The sequence below is a fragment of the Bombus fervidus genome, chromosome 17 (assembly GCF_041682495.2).
Source record: "Bombus fervidus isolate BK054 chromosome 17, iyBomFerv1, whole genome shotgun sequence".
NCBI lineage: Eukaryota > Metazoa > Arthropoda > Insecta > Hymenoptera > Apidae > Bombus > Bombus fervidus.
This window is the reverse complement of record NC_091533.1, coordinates 5,643,745-5,661,333: the sequence shown is the minus strand read 5'-3', so window position 1 is coordinate 5,661,333 and position 17,589 is coordinate 5,643,745. Positions and strand designations below refer to the sequence as shown.

The window sequence follows — 17,589 nt, the reverse complement described above, 5'->3', positions numbered from 1 at the left end:
ATATGAATTTTTTAGTGAAATTTAGTGGAACGGAATTCCTCTTCTTCTTTTTGATTTTTATTCATACGTAAGAAATGTAACGAAATGAATTTCCTATCACACGTTAGAAGATAAACATTTTTATTCGTCATGCGTTTGAATTTCGGTGAATCATCGAACAAGGGATCACCAAGTAAAAGAACGAATAAGTAGACATTTATGAAGTAGAGCTTGGTTCTAGGTGGCTAATTTATTGCACAGGAACTTGTTAATATCCTAACTGCCTGTTCACTGGCGGTTCTTGGAATAAAAAAACACGTTGGGTAGAATAGATCTTTTAATCGCGATTCCTAAATTAATTCGTTCCACTATGCTCTTTCCGTCGTAAGAACGTATGATTTATATTCGACGAACAGGAAATTCGTTTCCCACTGGCAGTTTTACAGCTTCTAGGAAAATTTCTCTTTGTTTTCACTTTTCGTCTATCGTCAAACGTTCCGATTTTCACTCTTGCTGACAACTCGAAAACATAGTTGTCTCATCGATCGTGCCATTTTCTTTAAATACTCGACGGAACGCTTTCAAAATTCCCGAATACATCAAAGTCACGAATAGTCGCAAGAAGATGGAATCTGTCCGTTTGTGTTTCTTCGAACGCATCATCTGTCGGTCGGACGTTTCGCAAAATTTTCAAACGGTCCTCGTTGCGGTACGTCGAAACGTTTACTCGTGCTTTCAGCGGGCCGATCACGGTTTTGCACGTGATTAATAGCGGTCGAATCGGGCGTCGCGCCGTTGGCAGACGAAGACGCGATCTGAATTTTCCCGGAACGCGAAGTGGCCACAGAGGGAGGGAAAGCGGTATCTCGGGGTCGGGTCGCGATTCTTGGCCTGCTCGGCGTGCCGCCGTTCTGTGTCCCCGGTATCTCGTCTCGTTTTAGTATTTAAATAACTGTTTTCTCATCTCTTACTTCAAGTACTCTTACACCTCTTTGCTTCGCCAGACAGTTGCGAGATTCCTTTTCTTTCGCATCCCTCTTTTTTCTTAGAATAATACGAAAAGAAAAATTGTCTATGTGAATAAAGCTTTGTTCGGTTAATTGTAAATAACATTAAAAATATACAGAGATTATACGATTGACAAAGAAGTTTAGTATACTTTACTTTCTTTTATTTTGTCATCTGGTCAATCTTGCGTAGTAGCGCCAATGAAATACAAAAGGTTAAGATATTTTAAAAGATAGGAGTTAATTGTCTTTATTTTCTATCCATGCGTAAATGATGCGAAGAAAGAAACTTCTTTGATTGTTAGTAGTTATTAACCACGTTCATTTGGATCGACATCGAGCAAGGAAGAAATCTAGCGTAACTTTTGTTCTACATACACGCGTCGCAGGAAACATAAGATCATTGTAGACGTAACATTGAAGAAACGAGCGATGAAATTATCCGAGCGTCGTTAAATCAAAATCTTCTCCGCAAACATCGTACCAGAAGAAGAAAACAAAACTGAACACGTAGAATGATAATACGATATTTCTACGCAGTTGAGATCACCGATTTCCTGGAACAATCGTCGAAATTCATAATTTCTCAATTATCGTTACGTATTCTTTGCTTCACTGCAAACGAATCGCTTCCCTTGGATCTCGATAGTCCTGTTTGTGCAATTGTGCAATTGCGCAATGACGCACCGGATGTGACGCAAGGACGACAATATTCGTCTCCATATTTTTCCATTTTTTCAATCTCTCTTTTTATTTCCACAAAATATCGTAGTATCGTTCGATCAAGCAGATTTCTCGCTCTTTATCTTTTATCACTCTGATTCGGTTTTGATTTTTCGTCATTTTTATCATTAAGAAATCGTTTAATCGCGTGGAAAGCATCGACAGCGAGAATTGGTCTGGAAAATTCGAGATCGACAATACGCGATTTCGTTCGGTGTCGTGATTCATAAAACTTGCAAAACGCGGGTTTCGCAATCACAAGCAAAAGCGCGATACGTTTAATATTCATGGCGATCAATTCGTGCTAGAAATTCGTGAAAATTCGAGCAGATTGATAGTCGAACTCGTTTCGTAATATGTACAGATTAAAAATAATTAGAAATGATAATTTCTTCTTGTTGAATGAAAACAGTGTTTCTGTACGATAACGTGGGAGGTCGAAGATTGAAGTTGGGTCGGTTAAATTCCTCGAGCGGAAGAATTTACATGACATTTTATCGAACTCGAAATTAGAGCTTTTTATATTTACATATACATGACACGCGACGTAATTGAAAGAAGCGAAACAATAACTTCAACATCGAGTCGAGAATAACTATCTCGATTTCACAAAAAAGTACGTATCTTATAAAAAACATCAGTCTTTTTGCCTCATTTTTAATATAATTAATCCTTACATTCGCAAGTAATCCATTACCAACGGTTTAATAATAAAATTAAAAATTTCACATGAAATTAAAAGTTAAAAGCAAAATAAGAATAAGAAAATAAAAAATAAACGCTGAATAGTCGTAAAAGTACCATCGACGATTATGTACCATTTTCGATCATTCGCCTTCAAAATCCTGCTCTCATCAAATTCTTGTAAAATACACCAATACTCTTTAAGACCAGTCTCCGATCCAAAGGGGTTGAATCTATATTTAGAGCTCGACCGGTGGCTTCTTCCTTCGCAAACACCTTCCTTCTTTATTTCTTTTTCTCGTTTTTTGTTTCTCTCAGTTGGCTGTCGTCGTAGCAGCCGAATAACCGAGGTGGCACAGTAGCACACGAACAGCCACGATCCAATATTTTTGTCCGGTCGCGAGTAGCTCGAGGTCCGGCCGGTTGGTAGCCGGTCGCCGCGGAGAAGTGCAGATAGCGAGCAGTTTATCGGTTCTCTGCGGTGTTAAGCGTCGCCCACGCGTTTTAAGAGAAACCACAGGCTGCAGCCCGTCCGCCGAGTGGACGAGGCTGTTTATTGTTATCGCTATCATGGCTGGCCAAGGGAAGCTGATACGCGGCCAACACGGGACGCGCGTGTTTATAGAATCGACAGAGCGAGAGAGAAATGGGACAAAGAGAGATGCCAGATTCGGACTGCGAGCGAATTTCCTGGTTTGATTTTTTCGTGGTCTTGTTTTTAGTATCGATGATAGGACACGCTGAGAATTGTTGGCATCGGAGTTTGAGGATTTTGGAAATTTGGAAGTTGACAAAATTGAGAGGATATGTTACAAAATTTATAGTTGCGATATTGGTGACAGTTTTCCGAAGATGTTCGTAATTAGTAATTTATTGCTAATTAACGATTTATTATAGTTTTTAATGTAATGTAAATATGGATGATAGGAGATGCTGGGAACTATAGAATCTGGAAAATTTGAATCATGGGTTGGAAGTATATACATTCCAGATTCGTAATTGAATATCTATGAGAACTCTCTTAGCACATTCGTGGTTGATACATTTGTACTCCTTTCTGCAGAGTCCAACATCGATACGTTAACTGTTCTATTTGATCATACTTTATGAAAAATGTAATACATCTAGCCGCTAATGTATTGATAAAAGTAAATTGGTCTATTTAAAACACTTATAATACTTCAAAATCAACAAGATGAAGGATCGTGCTCTTTCTTTTACACCTTTCTTTTACCATGTTCGTCGTTCAAATCGTTTTTCCTTTCAAAACAGCGATTCTAAGCTCTTCGCAATGACTCGCAAGAGCAATAAAGAAATGGTGAATTTCGCGTTTCTTTCTGTCCCGAAAAATGATCAAGCACCGGAGTTGTCATGGTGGCGACGCGGCGAGAGATCGTCCCCAATAAATTTTACCAGCTCTCGTATTCCTACCGTATTCGGACCGTACGGTCCTTGGAACTTTTCCCGCGCGAAACCGACACGTTTCTCATCCTCCTTACAGAACGGCAGACTCGATTCGATTTGAGATCCATTTTCCCATGGTTAACTCTCCGGTCTCCAGTTAACTTCTCCGTCTGGAAACAGGCGACTCGGCGTTTTCCAAACGAGGGGAACGATCGTAGAAAAATTCTCGGCTCGAGCCGTGTCTGATTCATACTGATGACTTCTCGTAAATCATACGAGATCGTGTCGCGCTACAAAAAGAATCACGCTCCAATTACCCCATTCCTCGTTGGCGAACAGACGGAGGAAACAGCCTCTGGGAAGAAAGTGTTTGGGAAGAAAGATTTTATAGGTTCCACGAGAACGTGGTTGTTCAATAAAAATTTCCAACTCGACCTCGTATTTTCTATCTAATGGACCAGCGTATCTCTGCTTCGATAACTCGTTAACGGCTCGGCGCAAGTTACCCCGACGAGAAACAGATGAATCATCGATTACTTATCAATCTGAAAGTCACGGCGCGAACTTAATACATCGCGTTATCTCAGCGTGCACGCGGTCCACGCGTCTGTTTGCCCTAGAAAAATGAATGAAACAAAAGGGAAAAGAAAACAAGATAGGAAAAGAGGAAAAGTAAAGCAACAGACGGAAGAAAAAATACAAAAGTAGATGTACACAGCGACCAATGTAATCGACAGTCGATATCTCGGCAGTAGTTCGGAAAGGCTGTCGCACGATCGAACGACCGTCGAGCGGCATTTCTGGCGGCATTCTACTGGCTTTTCGTGCCGGCATCCCGACGGATTCCGCGCTCGTTATTTACTTCACGTTTCGTGAAAATGAAAAAGGCGGAGTCTTGTGCAAGTTAGAGCCACGGTGAAAGTCTGTTTTACAGTCCGAGCACCCGGTCGCCTGTGGCAGGTCCACTCTCGAGATGGATAAGGATCTCGCGAAGCCGAGTGAAGATCGATCGACCGGTCGTGCCGTTTCGTGGGAAATTTATAGGATGCCCGTATCGATCTCTCGTCTGTTCGCGCGAGCTACTCGCCGGTTGTCGCGTTCGCTCTTACGAAATCGATCATCGGGCAAATTCTGGAAATGGAACTCGTCCAGTTTCTATAACCAACCGGAATGCATTGGGCGTCGTTGAAATTTTCCAATAGGAAATTTTTCAGCGAAGCATCGCTGATTGATCTCACGGTGAAAAAAAGGAAAACGAAGCTATTGGTTTGATAACGGTGGCATTTCATGAAAGCAGAGTTCTGGGATTGGAATTAAAAAATCTCTGGTACGTAGTTTGTAGTGATAACCGATAATAATGGAATTCATTGGTTGATAGAAATTTTCCAATGAAATACGGATGGTTGACCTTTTCCATGACGAAGGCATCGAAACGAGGATGTTCCTTTTGCATTTAGGATAATTAATGGAGTTTCTGAGAACGGAGTCTAGGATTGGGATTAGTAGACTGGCAAAGGACTAAATCTACGATACATCACAGTCTACAGTGTTAATTCTCAATTAACTCTTATGAATGGTTGCTATTAGTGTTAATCATATACTATATATCCATTCTTTGTTCCTATTCTTTATATCACACTGTGTCGAGTTCACACAATCGTTAACATACTTCATAAATCTTGCGATTGTACACTGCTTTGAAGAATAAGAGCGTTGTTCTTCCTGTTCACCTACTCTTCGTATAATCCTCAATATATAACTAATCCTTTTTTATTGTCGAAACTGACGAAAGATCCGTATATTATTTATAATTCTAACTGTTGCAACGGTGGAAACGGTTCGAAATTTAGGTTAGGTTACGATCCAAGAAGATATTCCAGCGCGATCGCATACCAAAACGGGGTTCGGCGAAAATGTTCGTGAGAAACGCGTGTTCAGATGGAAAAACAGAGATTTCCAGCCGCATTCTCTCGAGGAAATATCTCTATTTGCATTTGTTGTTGGCGCTTGTTTTGCCGCGATGCCCGATACGAGGGGAAGGTTGGGAAATCTCATTGAGGCACGTCGAAAGAAAAGCGGCGACCTATGTTGGTACCAAAGAACATCTTCGCTCTCGGCTCGAGGAGTGCGACCTGGCACAATGGAGTGTTAAGAAATGCGCCTACACTGTTAAAAAAAGCTGTGCATTGTTCCAACGGAGGTTAATAATGACATTAAGCGAGGAACGGCGTATGAAAACCTGGTTGATTTCTTGCATGATGCACTGGTGTTATCGGCGAACGTAACAAACGTTGTTGAACCAATAAAGGCAAGACCGAAGGTCTTGATGATCCGTTGTTATGGATGTAACATTTAAATGAACGTTTCATTCTGATTGCCTGATATACATATACATGTAACAGATGTACAGGATGTCTCTATATGTGTATCCATGAACATGGTAGAAATATTTGAATCCATTAAATTTCAACATGTTAGTTTTTAATATAATAATAAATAATCGGAAAAAGAACGATTCTTTGTGAAAAAATATATTGAAATTAGAGGTTTCTTTCTCGAGAAACGTAGTTTTGTATTTGTATGTCGATCAGAATACAAATCGATATTTCAGTGTATGTACATATGTGATTGAATTAAATTACTGGATGAAAGAAACTGCGTTTACAAACTGACATTGAGTAGATACGATACTATCAATGACAGGAAGTTGATGACGACATTGTCCACGTTTATAAATAAAAAAACAGGAATAGGTGCGGAAGCCCGTTAAATCGAAACTTATAATTATCGAGAAATTCTTAGTAATCTTTTTCTTTATAAATAAGTAAAATTAAAATCTTTGTCGAATCAATAACTTTGTGTAAGAAATAATAGAGAAAATAGAGGAAGAAAGAAATATATTAGTTAGATCTATCGAGGGAATTAATAAAAAAGAGCAAAATTATAATTAACTTCATCTTCTTCCACGATATTCGGATAACGTTTGCGGCGAGCGACTCGAATCGTTTTGCTAGAAACCAGCATATTCCCTCGGAGAATCGAGTTCACCACCGCGGGGTTTCGTTGTTACTGTTAGCGGCAAGAAAGTCGCCCAATCAAAGTTCCAATCGAAGCTTAATCAATGATCTTCGAAGGAAACGAGCCACGACTCGCGATAGGTTGCACGCCAGAAGCACCAGAGAGACACGTCGAAACGCGCGTTCCACAGATTCTTTCCGCGACCCGGTTTATTACATAAGAAACAACGGCCGCCGCGTAATCGTTACGTTGCACAGTGAAAATCCGCCGTAACAAACGAACCTGGTAATTTCTATTAGTTTTCCCTCGTCGTGAAACACGCGGCGCCGCGCATGCGCGCTTTATCCGATCGATCTCTTTTGTGCCATTTCTAGGACCATTATCGTTCGATGAATCAGTTAATGGAAAAAAGAAATAGAACAGAAAAAGATAGAAGTCGCTAACCAACTTAGAGAATCAGAATGTATGTCGCAACTGGAACGCGAATTTAATAAGAAGATCGTCGTAGAGATATCTTTTTTCCTTTAGTATTATCCACGGATTGCTAAATCATGTTTATTTAATGAAAAAGAAAAAATATACTTGTTTATTGAAGATTTTGCTTTCGTTGAAATTCACTTCGTTTACTTTTATCTAGGTAAATTAAAAAGTCGATTAACCTATTAGGGACAAGCGTTACGTTACATTTTCAATTGTTTTTCAATTAATTTACATTTACATTGAACGTTGTGTCACACGGTAGTTACGAAAGGGAATTTCAAGGATTCGTCCGATATATTTTTCAACTTTAAGTTCCAACAGAAACTTTCATAATTTACCATGAGAAAAGATTTAACGCAACGTTACCTCTTAATAACTTAATGCTTAGATTAAAGAATTTCGACAAAAGAAAAATTCCCTCGACGCATGAGTACTATCCACCGAAGGTACTAACTGTAAGTGCCATCAGCTTTAGCATCGATCGTTGGAATACGAGCTTAAATTCGTCACCGTAGGGCATCACCGCTCGGAGTAGCGATCTTTACGACGTTCTATGCGCACAAGTTAACCGCCCTTCGGGCTCGATCGCAAACGCGCCGCTTCAACGGAGATGCAGTAAATACCGGTATCTGGTGTCGTAAAGTGCGGCATTGGTTTTCCACCAGAGAGAGAGAGAGAGAGAGAGAGAGCCTAAGGAAGCGTAGGGCCTTTATGACCTGAGTGAGAAGGAAATGGGGAAGAAAGGGTTCCCGGGTAAAGAAGAAGGGAAGGAGAAGTTGAGAGGTATTAGAAAGAGCGAGAAAGAGGGGTAGAGGAAAAAAGGGAGGCGGAAAGAGAGAGGGACGAGAAGGAGAGGACCAGGGCAGCTCGCCACGTAATTTATGTCTGGAGCGCACCGCGGTACGCCGCAACCGCGTTGACAGTTGAAACACGGCGGCGACTCGGATTGGTCGGCTGCGGGCGCCTTATAGGGTCGCGCGCATGCGCACACCGCCTTACGACATCCATCAGAGGCGACCGGCTACTGCCGTCAGCATGCCACTCTTTATCTTTCTCCTTTTCTCTAGACCCCTTGCCCTTTGCCGATGTCAACCGAGCCGTAATCCGCTGTCACTTTGGATACTGTCCCCGTCGCCGTCTTGCTCTTCGTGCCTGTTAGGTTGTTGTCCTATTTCGCCTATTCCAGTTGTCGGTCCGACAACGACGACCAGGAGTACCTATCCTACGCGGTTGCGACGTCTTCCGACCATGTCCTTTACGGTGTCTCCTCTTTGACTTCGGTGGAAAGTGTCTTCTCCATCTTCGGCTCTGCCTCGGATCGCTTACTTTTACCGGCGAGCTTTTTTCCTCCCTTCGTCGTTGGGAATTATATAGGTTTTTGAGCCGAGACTGGTCTACGGCGCGTCCACGTTGACGCGGCGTTTTTCGACGTCTCTTGTCCCTTTGACTTAGAATCGATTCGATTCTATCCGAACTATTAACGAAAGGAAGCCTCCTTTGATTACTTTCACCCTGTCTCTATTCTTCCTCCGTTTTTCTCTGGTTGCTGATTTCTCGCCATCGACTTTTTGTTCATGGTGACGCTGTTTGTGACGACCTTTGTGACCACTGCACAATGTAGGTGTGAGAATTTCGCTCGAACAAATCGACTATGCTTTGCTTCGACGCGATTGCGGTTAGATCGGAAGGATTAGGTTCTTTCCACTCGGTTTTTCGATGCGACTACTGAACCGTGAACGGTGAAATACCGTCGATGCTCGTTCGGGTGTCGCGTGAGACCGCGTTGCAAAATACACGCGCGTAAAACAATCGTTTAACGCCGCCACATTACAGTTCAATTAACGTATTAGGCTCCATTCGCGTGGAGAACTTTGCATTCCCGTTGTCATCGAGCCTTTTAGCCATTTCTATCGTACAATAAAACTAACACCATCGAACTAACGTTATTTTCCTGTCTTATGATCTTTTTAATTGCTACTTATGCCAGCGTTAGCTAATCACTGTTTTTACACCGTGTTGGCCGCGAAATATGGACATATTATTCGTACAATTTATAAATCATATAGATTTCTAACTATATGATTCTCTAGCAATGAACTAACTTTATACTCTGTTACAATCTGCTTTTGTTAAAAATATCGGATCGTAAAGAAATAAATAAAAAATACATTTTTCGCTCTTTGGCCGTGAACTCTCCATTTCCAATACATAAAACAAACTTGTGTTTAGCTCCTATATCTCTAATCGCGATCATAGGTATATAAATTTTGCATAAATATTCTTAATTCGAACATACATAAATGTTATAAGATATCGATTGTAAACTTTGAAAATTTCTAAAGGCTATGATTGGATGTTTGTTCCAGCAGCCGGCCAGCTCGCAGGAGCGTGGCAGCGGCTTGGCTGTGGGGCGTCAAGGGGGGCCCGGCAGTGCGGGGGGGCCCGGAGCAGTGGACCAGGCGAGGGACCTAAGTCCCTGCCTCCCTGCGTCTATGGGCGATGCTGCACGACCTACCACCTTACCGTGCAGTCCTCCTGCCGCCCACCATCACGGGCCCCATCATACACCCCTGCATCAGACCCACTGTGGAACAAACAACAACTGCTACGACGGACCTACCACCCCCTACGACTCTAGGGATTATGATTCTCCTGGAGGTACGTGTTTGTATTATCTTTAACAATATTTAATTCTTTATCACATCGAAATGTTTCGAGCATTTCCAACTTTCTTTCATATCGTACAATTTTAAGGTATTTAATGTGAAAATTAATTCGATGCGCGTTTAGATTTACTTGTTTCTAACAAGCATCTTAAACTGAAATATTTTAATGTTTCACAACAATTTAAAAACAACCTCGCGTGTGTTCGTATTGGCAACTTTACGTGAATCGATCGAATAAGGAAAATTATTTTATTTGGCAATCGAATTTACATTGCACGTACCACGAACAAATTTTGTTTAAAAACAGATCGGATTAATTTACACACGTAATAACATTTAACGATTCAAGTAAAAATTGTTTTCGATGATTCTCAATTTTCTTTCATTTTTAAACCAACAATCTTAATTTGTAAATTAAACGTCGTAATTCATTATCCATTGAAACGCTTGTCAGGTGGCCAAGAATACAGGAATAGCAACAGTAATTTCGAGAACCCCAGCGACTTGACCATGCCTCCGCATACGACGCACCATCATCACCATCATCACCATTCGCATCTGCACTCGCAGACTCACTCGCAGGAGCAACAAACCACGGACCACTTGCACGCTATCCCAAAGCTGGAGCCACCACCCACTCCTCCCGCACAGTCTGAGGATGTTCCGGGGGTGGTTTGCGCCGGATGCGGTCTACGGATATCCGACAGGTTTTACTTGCAGGCGGTGGACAGGCGGTGGCACGCGGCCTGCCTTCAATGCTCCCACTGCCGTCAAGGACTCGATGGCGAAGTCACTTGCTTCAGCAGAGACGGAAACATTTACTGCAAGAAGGATTACTATCGGTGAGTCGATGCAGACATTTGTTACGGTGATTAACCCTCGACTGGTGGAACGTTACGTAAGCGGTCGAGGTCGATTTGACAGAGTTTTCTTATAAGAGATTGTGATAGGCAGACTGTAGATATTTATGCAAATTCATATTTTTGTGAATAACTCTTATCGTGTCGTTGATCATACTTACCAGTTTTGGTTTGGAATTTGCCAATCTTTAAGATTTATCAATCGGATATTAATACGAGCCATGCGCTGTTCGTTGCCGGTCATTAAAAGCATTAAATTGTTGACAATAACCGATTATAAAATAATATACAAAGAATTTTGTATTATAAAGGCGCGTTTTAGAAATTGCTCGTTTAAAACTTTATGCTCGTAAATGGAAAACGAGTTTTAAAAAAACGCAATTAAAATAGGGATCTATATTAGTAAGCAGTTAGCTTTTTATCACGAAGATAAAGTCACTACCTCTCATTAAAGATTCGTAACGATCGCCAATGAGTATCGTCGAGGCGAGTCATAAAAGCGAAGTTTCGAACGTTTGTCGACCTTACCGTTAACGAGTTTTCTAATGATTTTGTCTGGTGAAACGTCTTGGAATTGTACGCATTAAATAAATTAGGTACATGTCCTATATCGATCTATTCCTCTCATCCACCCATTCTAATAGCTTCGGCCATGGTTTACAACTATATTTATATCTACACGAATCTTCATGCGGTCGACTGATAATCTTCCCCGCTAAGTAATTAAAATGAAACCACAAAGTATAGTGTCTTTGGTTTTTATCGACAATGTTGCCCGAGGAAATCCGTAGCGCTCGACTTCCTATCGTTACAGTGAAACAACGATATTCGCGTAGCTATGACCAAATTTTGTGCTTCACGGATCTCAGTCATTCATAATTATTCGGCACAAGTAATATCAATGAAAGATTAGTAATGCATCGATATCTTAAATTCTACTCTTTATTCCTTTAAATTTAAAATCAATTTAATAAACATAATTAAGAAGCTCAAAGGGAATTTTTATTGAAGAAAATATAAAATATAATGTATCACAGAATGTATCACTTGTGTCATTGTTCCACTGACATTTAATTAACCAATTACACGCAATCACATAATTTCAATCAATACTTAAAATTTTTCTAACGTATTAAATTTTCGATGTTGTCGAAAATTAAGTTCGCTCGATTCCCCTATATTTTCTTAATTTTCGTTTTGAATTTTTCTTCACGTCAATAGGGCATGTTATACGGTGCAAAGAAAATGCTAGGTCGCTCGTCACAGGAGCAAGTCAACCGCGAAGCGGCAATTTTTGTAATTCCAGAGACCATTCGAGGAGACCATCCGCGATTTCAGAGAGCGCGCGTGATTTCAAAGTGGGCGAACGCGTTTGCGCAACGAAGGCCTCGAATCTCCTCGGTCACGATGATAAGGGCTCGTTTTATCGACGTGCACGCGATTGACAGTGAATTACCATTGCACCGAGTAGCTAGCCATCGAGGCGAATCACGCATGGAATAAGAAAAAATTATCGTTACAGAGAGCGACTCGCGGAAAACAATAAGATACCGCGCGTTTATATAAGCAGACTTGCTTTTCCTCTGAAATGCACGTTATTCCGAGAACGTGCATTCTCTTTCAAGAAAAACTGTGTATTTCGTGTTGAAATTTTACAAAAAACATGATCAGGCATCATCGATGTACAGTGGTTACGAAAAGTATCTGCATATCGTTGTGCCTGTGGTAGTATTTGCATACTAATTAATTAGATTCAAGTATATTAAATTTCGTATCATATAATAGTACTTTCATACGACTACAAAAACTTCATGCTATGGAAATTAAATATAAAATCTCATAAGAAAAAGTTTCACTGGAAAATGAAGGTATGTGGAAATTATTTTTAGCCTCTTTTTAACGTAGCTTTCTAATTTTTATATTCTGAATTTTTCTATTCTTATATTTTATATTCCGATACGATAAAATCATATTAATCACAACATATAAGAATTGAAAAGTTTTTCATAGTTTTACAGCTATTTGACATTATGTATTAACTACGTATTATTTAACGACTTGACATTATATTCATCCATTAATTTTTGGTTATGTAAAGCGAAGTAATTTGAAAGAAGATCGATTCCGTATAAAGCGATTTAGGATTTTATTAGGAACTATTAGAAGATGAAAGGATAAAATTTATTACTTTAGAAGTAAAAATGATAATTTCTATTCACGACAACGTTCGCTATTCATAGAAAATTGATCCATTAAGCAATACACGAGCGTAAGAGCTTCACGTAGTATAAGGATAATAAAGTGCACAAGCGTATTCGTCTTACCTAATCTACCTAATACTCCGAAACAACGTTAGAACCAGGAAAAAAAACTTATCGATGCGATCGTCCTCTTTTGCAGATGCGCGAGACCTTTCCCCAGATTTCTACTCAAGCGGTTTCTCAATTAGTCGACTTTCCCTATCGGGATTATAGACGATAAACGCAAATCCGTAATAATTTACGCAATCCGTGGCGATTTCCGTATTGTTAGGGATACGGCGACAAGCGTATCACCTTAAAAATTGCGTGATTTTTATGAGAAACACGATGAAATTCTCATAATCATAAAGTCGTAATAAGAGAGACGAATCTGATGGATAATTTCCAGAAACTTAAAATTTATCCCTATTTATATTTTATTTAACTATTTTGAAAATCAATACTTAACATTCCGATTTAATGAACTATTTTTTCTGCAATCTGTAATTTTCTAAATGTATAAGAAGCATACAAAATATAGCTATGAAAATAAGTAGATAAAATTATAAGTTTTAGTTTATGTTTTCACTATTATTACTGATAAAATGGATCATTTTAACAAAAATTTTCCGACGAAATTTTATAGAAACGAATTTAAAGATGCAGCAGCACCGACGCGCTGACGTACTTGTCAAATAAATTTGCGTAATACTTGATCATACATCTCTACCTAAAGTATCCTAGACCGTTACTCGTGGTGCGCCAGAATCGAACTTGGCACAGCTCCGTAAGAATTCCCTCACGTTTCCCCGGCACTGGTGATTCCCATTCCGAGAAACAATTGCGCCCTCGACGTTCGCGCTCCAGTACGCGGAAATCACCTGTCTTGCCATATTTCGTGCCCCGGTTTCAGACACTAATCCTTGTCTAGCAGGGAGTCAGAAGTCAATCGTTCCTCCCGGTAAACGATCTTTTAGAATGAAAATCGTTCGCGAGCCTTTTCGAGTGCTTTCGGGTGAAACTTTCGCGCCGTGTTTGCGATTCGTTTGGAGAAATGTCGATTTCCCGATGTCAAGACTTTGTAGGGAGATAGAAGAGTAAAAACTGTTCTGCTTCGATCAAGAACTTCATAGATCGTCAGATTCTTTATCGTAGAAGTTATGATTCGAAGTAATATTGGCCAATTCTGTCAAGGAATAGCGTCCAATTGTATTTCCCTTGTTCTTTCATCAATTTCGTTCGATTTCATCCAATTTCAAAGAAAAGCGAAACGTATGATTTCCGGCTATTTAAATTTACCTAACTCGCTAAAGTTATTCCGAAGTATCCAACGCAACTATTCAAATCAACGACCACTAAACTCCCAAAATGCCGAAGCGCTTCAATTATCTTCTCTGACTCCATATAACCACCAATTCAACCACGTATCAACAAATCCATAAATCTTCCTTTACAACCCACATCAGAAATGAAAATATCAAAGTTGCCCACTCGTATCACGATGCCTCGTTCCACATGCTCCGATCGTTCTTGTTCGATCGACGAGCGAAATAATTTAAAGGTTCATGAGAGAATATCGTTGCGGGCACCATGGTCGAGAGGGACAGGGAACATCGTGTTGGGCCGTGGAGTAGGCCTCACACGGCGCGGATATTAGCGTACTCCCTCGCTCTGCTTGATTCGCACACACGGCTGTTCGCCGTACGTACGGACTGGCCAGTCCATCGACTAATGGTCACGACTCGACCATTTACCTCCGGCGAAGCGTCGATTCTTGATAAGTAAATCACCGTCGATCTACATTTCACGAGCGACGGACGATATACACGTGCACCGAGCTGCACGTCATCGCGGATGGTGCACCAGCGCCGTCAACCCCCGGATGTCCCTTCGATGCACTTGCTTTTCTCTATTTTTTCCTTTCATTCTCAGTCTCCTTGAATCTTGAATCGACCTTCGACCTTTCGTACTTTCTTTTCCACTCGAATTTTAATATTTCCTTTCTCTCTTATCGTTCGCTTTCTTAATCGAACGACAGATCAGAGTTGTTGAAGGAAGTTTAAGTAGGCTGCTTGGTATTCACGAATTTTTAAAGAGGCTTTTATTAGCGTTATTGGATTGTATTCTAGGCTCTCCTATACAGCGACTTACTGATTAATAAAATTAGCGGATAGATAAATAAGTCGCGGTTTACAGATTTCTGTTGCTTAATTTTATTATTCCACATCGAAGAGGACAATCGATGGCTTATTTGTTTTATTATCAAATTTGTTACTGGTATGTAAGAAAACTTCGTAGCGTTGATTTTCGAGTGTTGATTTAAAATCAAATTTCAGCCACTGTCGGAGAAAAGTGGAATCGCACTTGGTCGGATTGATTAAATATTCTAAAACGTTCAAGCGTTACACGAATATAGTAATTTTACAGTTATTCGTGATTCAACATATGGTCACGGAGATCGTAGATAGCCGTGATTCATTATTACATAAATCATTAAACGCGTGACAGAAGCTGAAATCGCTCGACTCGAAGCCGCGTTGCAATTTCGGTAGCCAGACACCCAACAGAGGTTCCTTTTGCTCGTCTTCCGTCCTCCGCTTCGTCTGCACGCTTTCTGCTCGCTCGTGGACGCGGTGGTATGCCTCGAAAATCACTCCAGCCGATCTCGGAGGCCACGGTCGAGATCCCCCTGGATAAGGAGCTGGTTTTATCGCACAAAGCAGGACGCGCGAGTGAAGACACCCTGTGACAGCGACGAGATTAGAACTCGCGAAGGGAGAATGTCGTTTAGACGTTCTTGCACACGCGTTTCGGTGATCCGTGTGCCGTCTGAGATTTTACAGATTAAAATTAACGGAATATTGCATTGGTCTTTTTTTGCATTTTTAGATTAAATTTCAAATTGAATGGAATCAATCTAAATTTAATATTTTCACAATTGAGCAATTACGATGATCGTCGTGGATTGGTTAATGCTTGCCTTTTTATCGTTGTTGATTTACACAAATATTTCTTTTCAAAGCACGCAAGATGATTTTTTTTTAAATGAAGAATTTATAAAAATGTAGGGGGTAACTCTGCTGGATAATCGGGATATTTGAGGTATAAAGATGAAATTAACAGAAATGAAAATCATCCGAATAAACTTATAACATCGTCCTATTCGTACCAGCGTTATACCGCGACTGTCTGACTTTGGTATTCCACCGGCTCATACTACTGTGCTCGCTCGAAACAGGTATATGTGTATAAAATTAAATAAAATAGAGTTGAAAATGCCTCGAAAGATTCAGTAAGGCTAATAGTAATATGGTACCTTTAATATCTATATAAAATTCGTTTTTTTTTTTTTTAATCAATTATATCAAAGAATCTAAATAAAAGTAAAAATATCTTGATAAAAATATCACGGACGAAAATTCATCTTGTGCAATGATACTTTGATCAAAGTAGAAAATGACATAATGTCTAGTCAGGTTTTCGGGATTTCCGGCAGGAAAGTTGGACGCGTTTCCTATTGTCGCCCAGGTAGAGGAACTTTATTCGTGGCCGGATAGTGTGTCGGCGTTACGCGATATCTACTAGGAAAAGGAATAAATTTGTCGCTGCTGCGATGCGCGCTGCGATTCCTCGTGATTTACTCGTGCGGCACTCGTAAATTAAGCCTTGAAATTTGAGTACGTAGATTTCCCGGTTTTTTGCACGCGTACGAATCACGTGGATTCGTCGTTTCGTGCCTGAGATGCAAATGCCGTGGTCGCCGATTACGCGAGTACTCGCGACTTGTTCTCTCTGTCTCTTTGTTTGAACCAGCGCGGGAGAATCGACGAATCCTCTGATAACGTTCGTTTACCAGATAGCGAGCTTTTTTCAGTCGACGGGGCTTTTGAGATCGGTGACTCTTCCTCAGAACGAGCAAAGAAAACACGACGATGAAATACAAGGAAGACATGGAAATTTTTGGAGCTATATATATTTTACATTTGGGAAATGTAAGAATTTAGAAAAGAAGAATTACGATACTTCGTTACAAACGACAATGTGTTCCTCTAAATAATCTTCTATGTAACGTACCTATTCGATGTATCGAAAATGGAGTTCCAGATTATGTACTTCGATACTACTGCACGCAACTTCTATTCTTTAATTCACAATTCAGTAATTTAAAATTCACATCAAAGCTAAAATTCTGATACAATCGCCATCTGCCTTTAGTCCATAACGCATATAGCGAATTTGACACGATATGACAATCCAGAGTCCACATCACGCTCTCTAACGAAGCAACATACATCGAAACCGTCCAACAACTCGACTCGTTCTCGAATTTTAACCGTTTAAAATTCAGAGAGCAAGTCGTCGAAACCAGTGACAACGGAGACCAAGAGTGTCGAAGCAGAAGGTGTGGCGGGGCCGTGTTCTCGCTGCAAGCGGCCCTTGCACGCGAGCGGAGAACTTTGGACGCGTTTCCTCGTGGTGTGTCCTCGCGAACCGGTACACTGTACACGCGTGTACACGGTTGCATACA

General features: G+C 40.5%; 1 protein-coding gene across 2 annotated transcripts in view; it reads left to right on the top strand.

The window, feature by feature from the left end:
* The window catches only part of LOC139996007 (protein apterous-like), a 53,846-nt gene that overhangs the window by 5,781 nt on the left and 30,476 nt on the right, over positions 1 to 17,589 (top strand). The window contains exons 2-3 of one of the 2 annotated variants that reach the window (XM_072019974.1): positions 9,662 to 9,953; positions 10,416 to 10,803. In XM_072019974.1, the coding sequence (XP_071876075.1) occupies positions 9,662 to 9,953; positions 10,416 to 10,803 (680 nt within the window). The remainder of the gene's footprint in view (positions 1 to 9,661; positions 9,954 to 10,415; positions 10,804 to 17,589) is intronic. The other variant, XM_072019975.1, reaches the window with a different exon arrangement.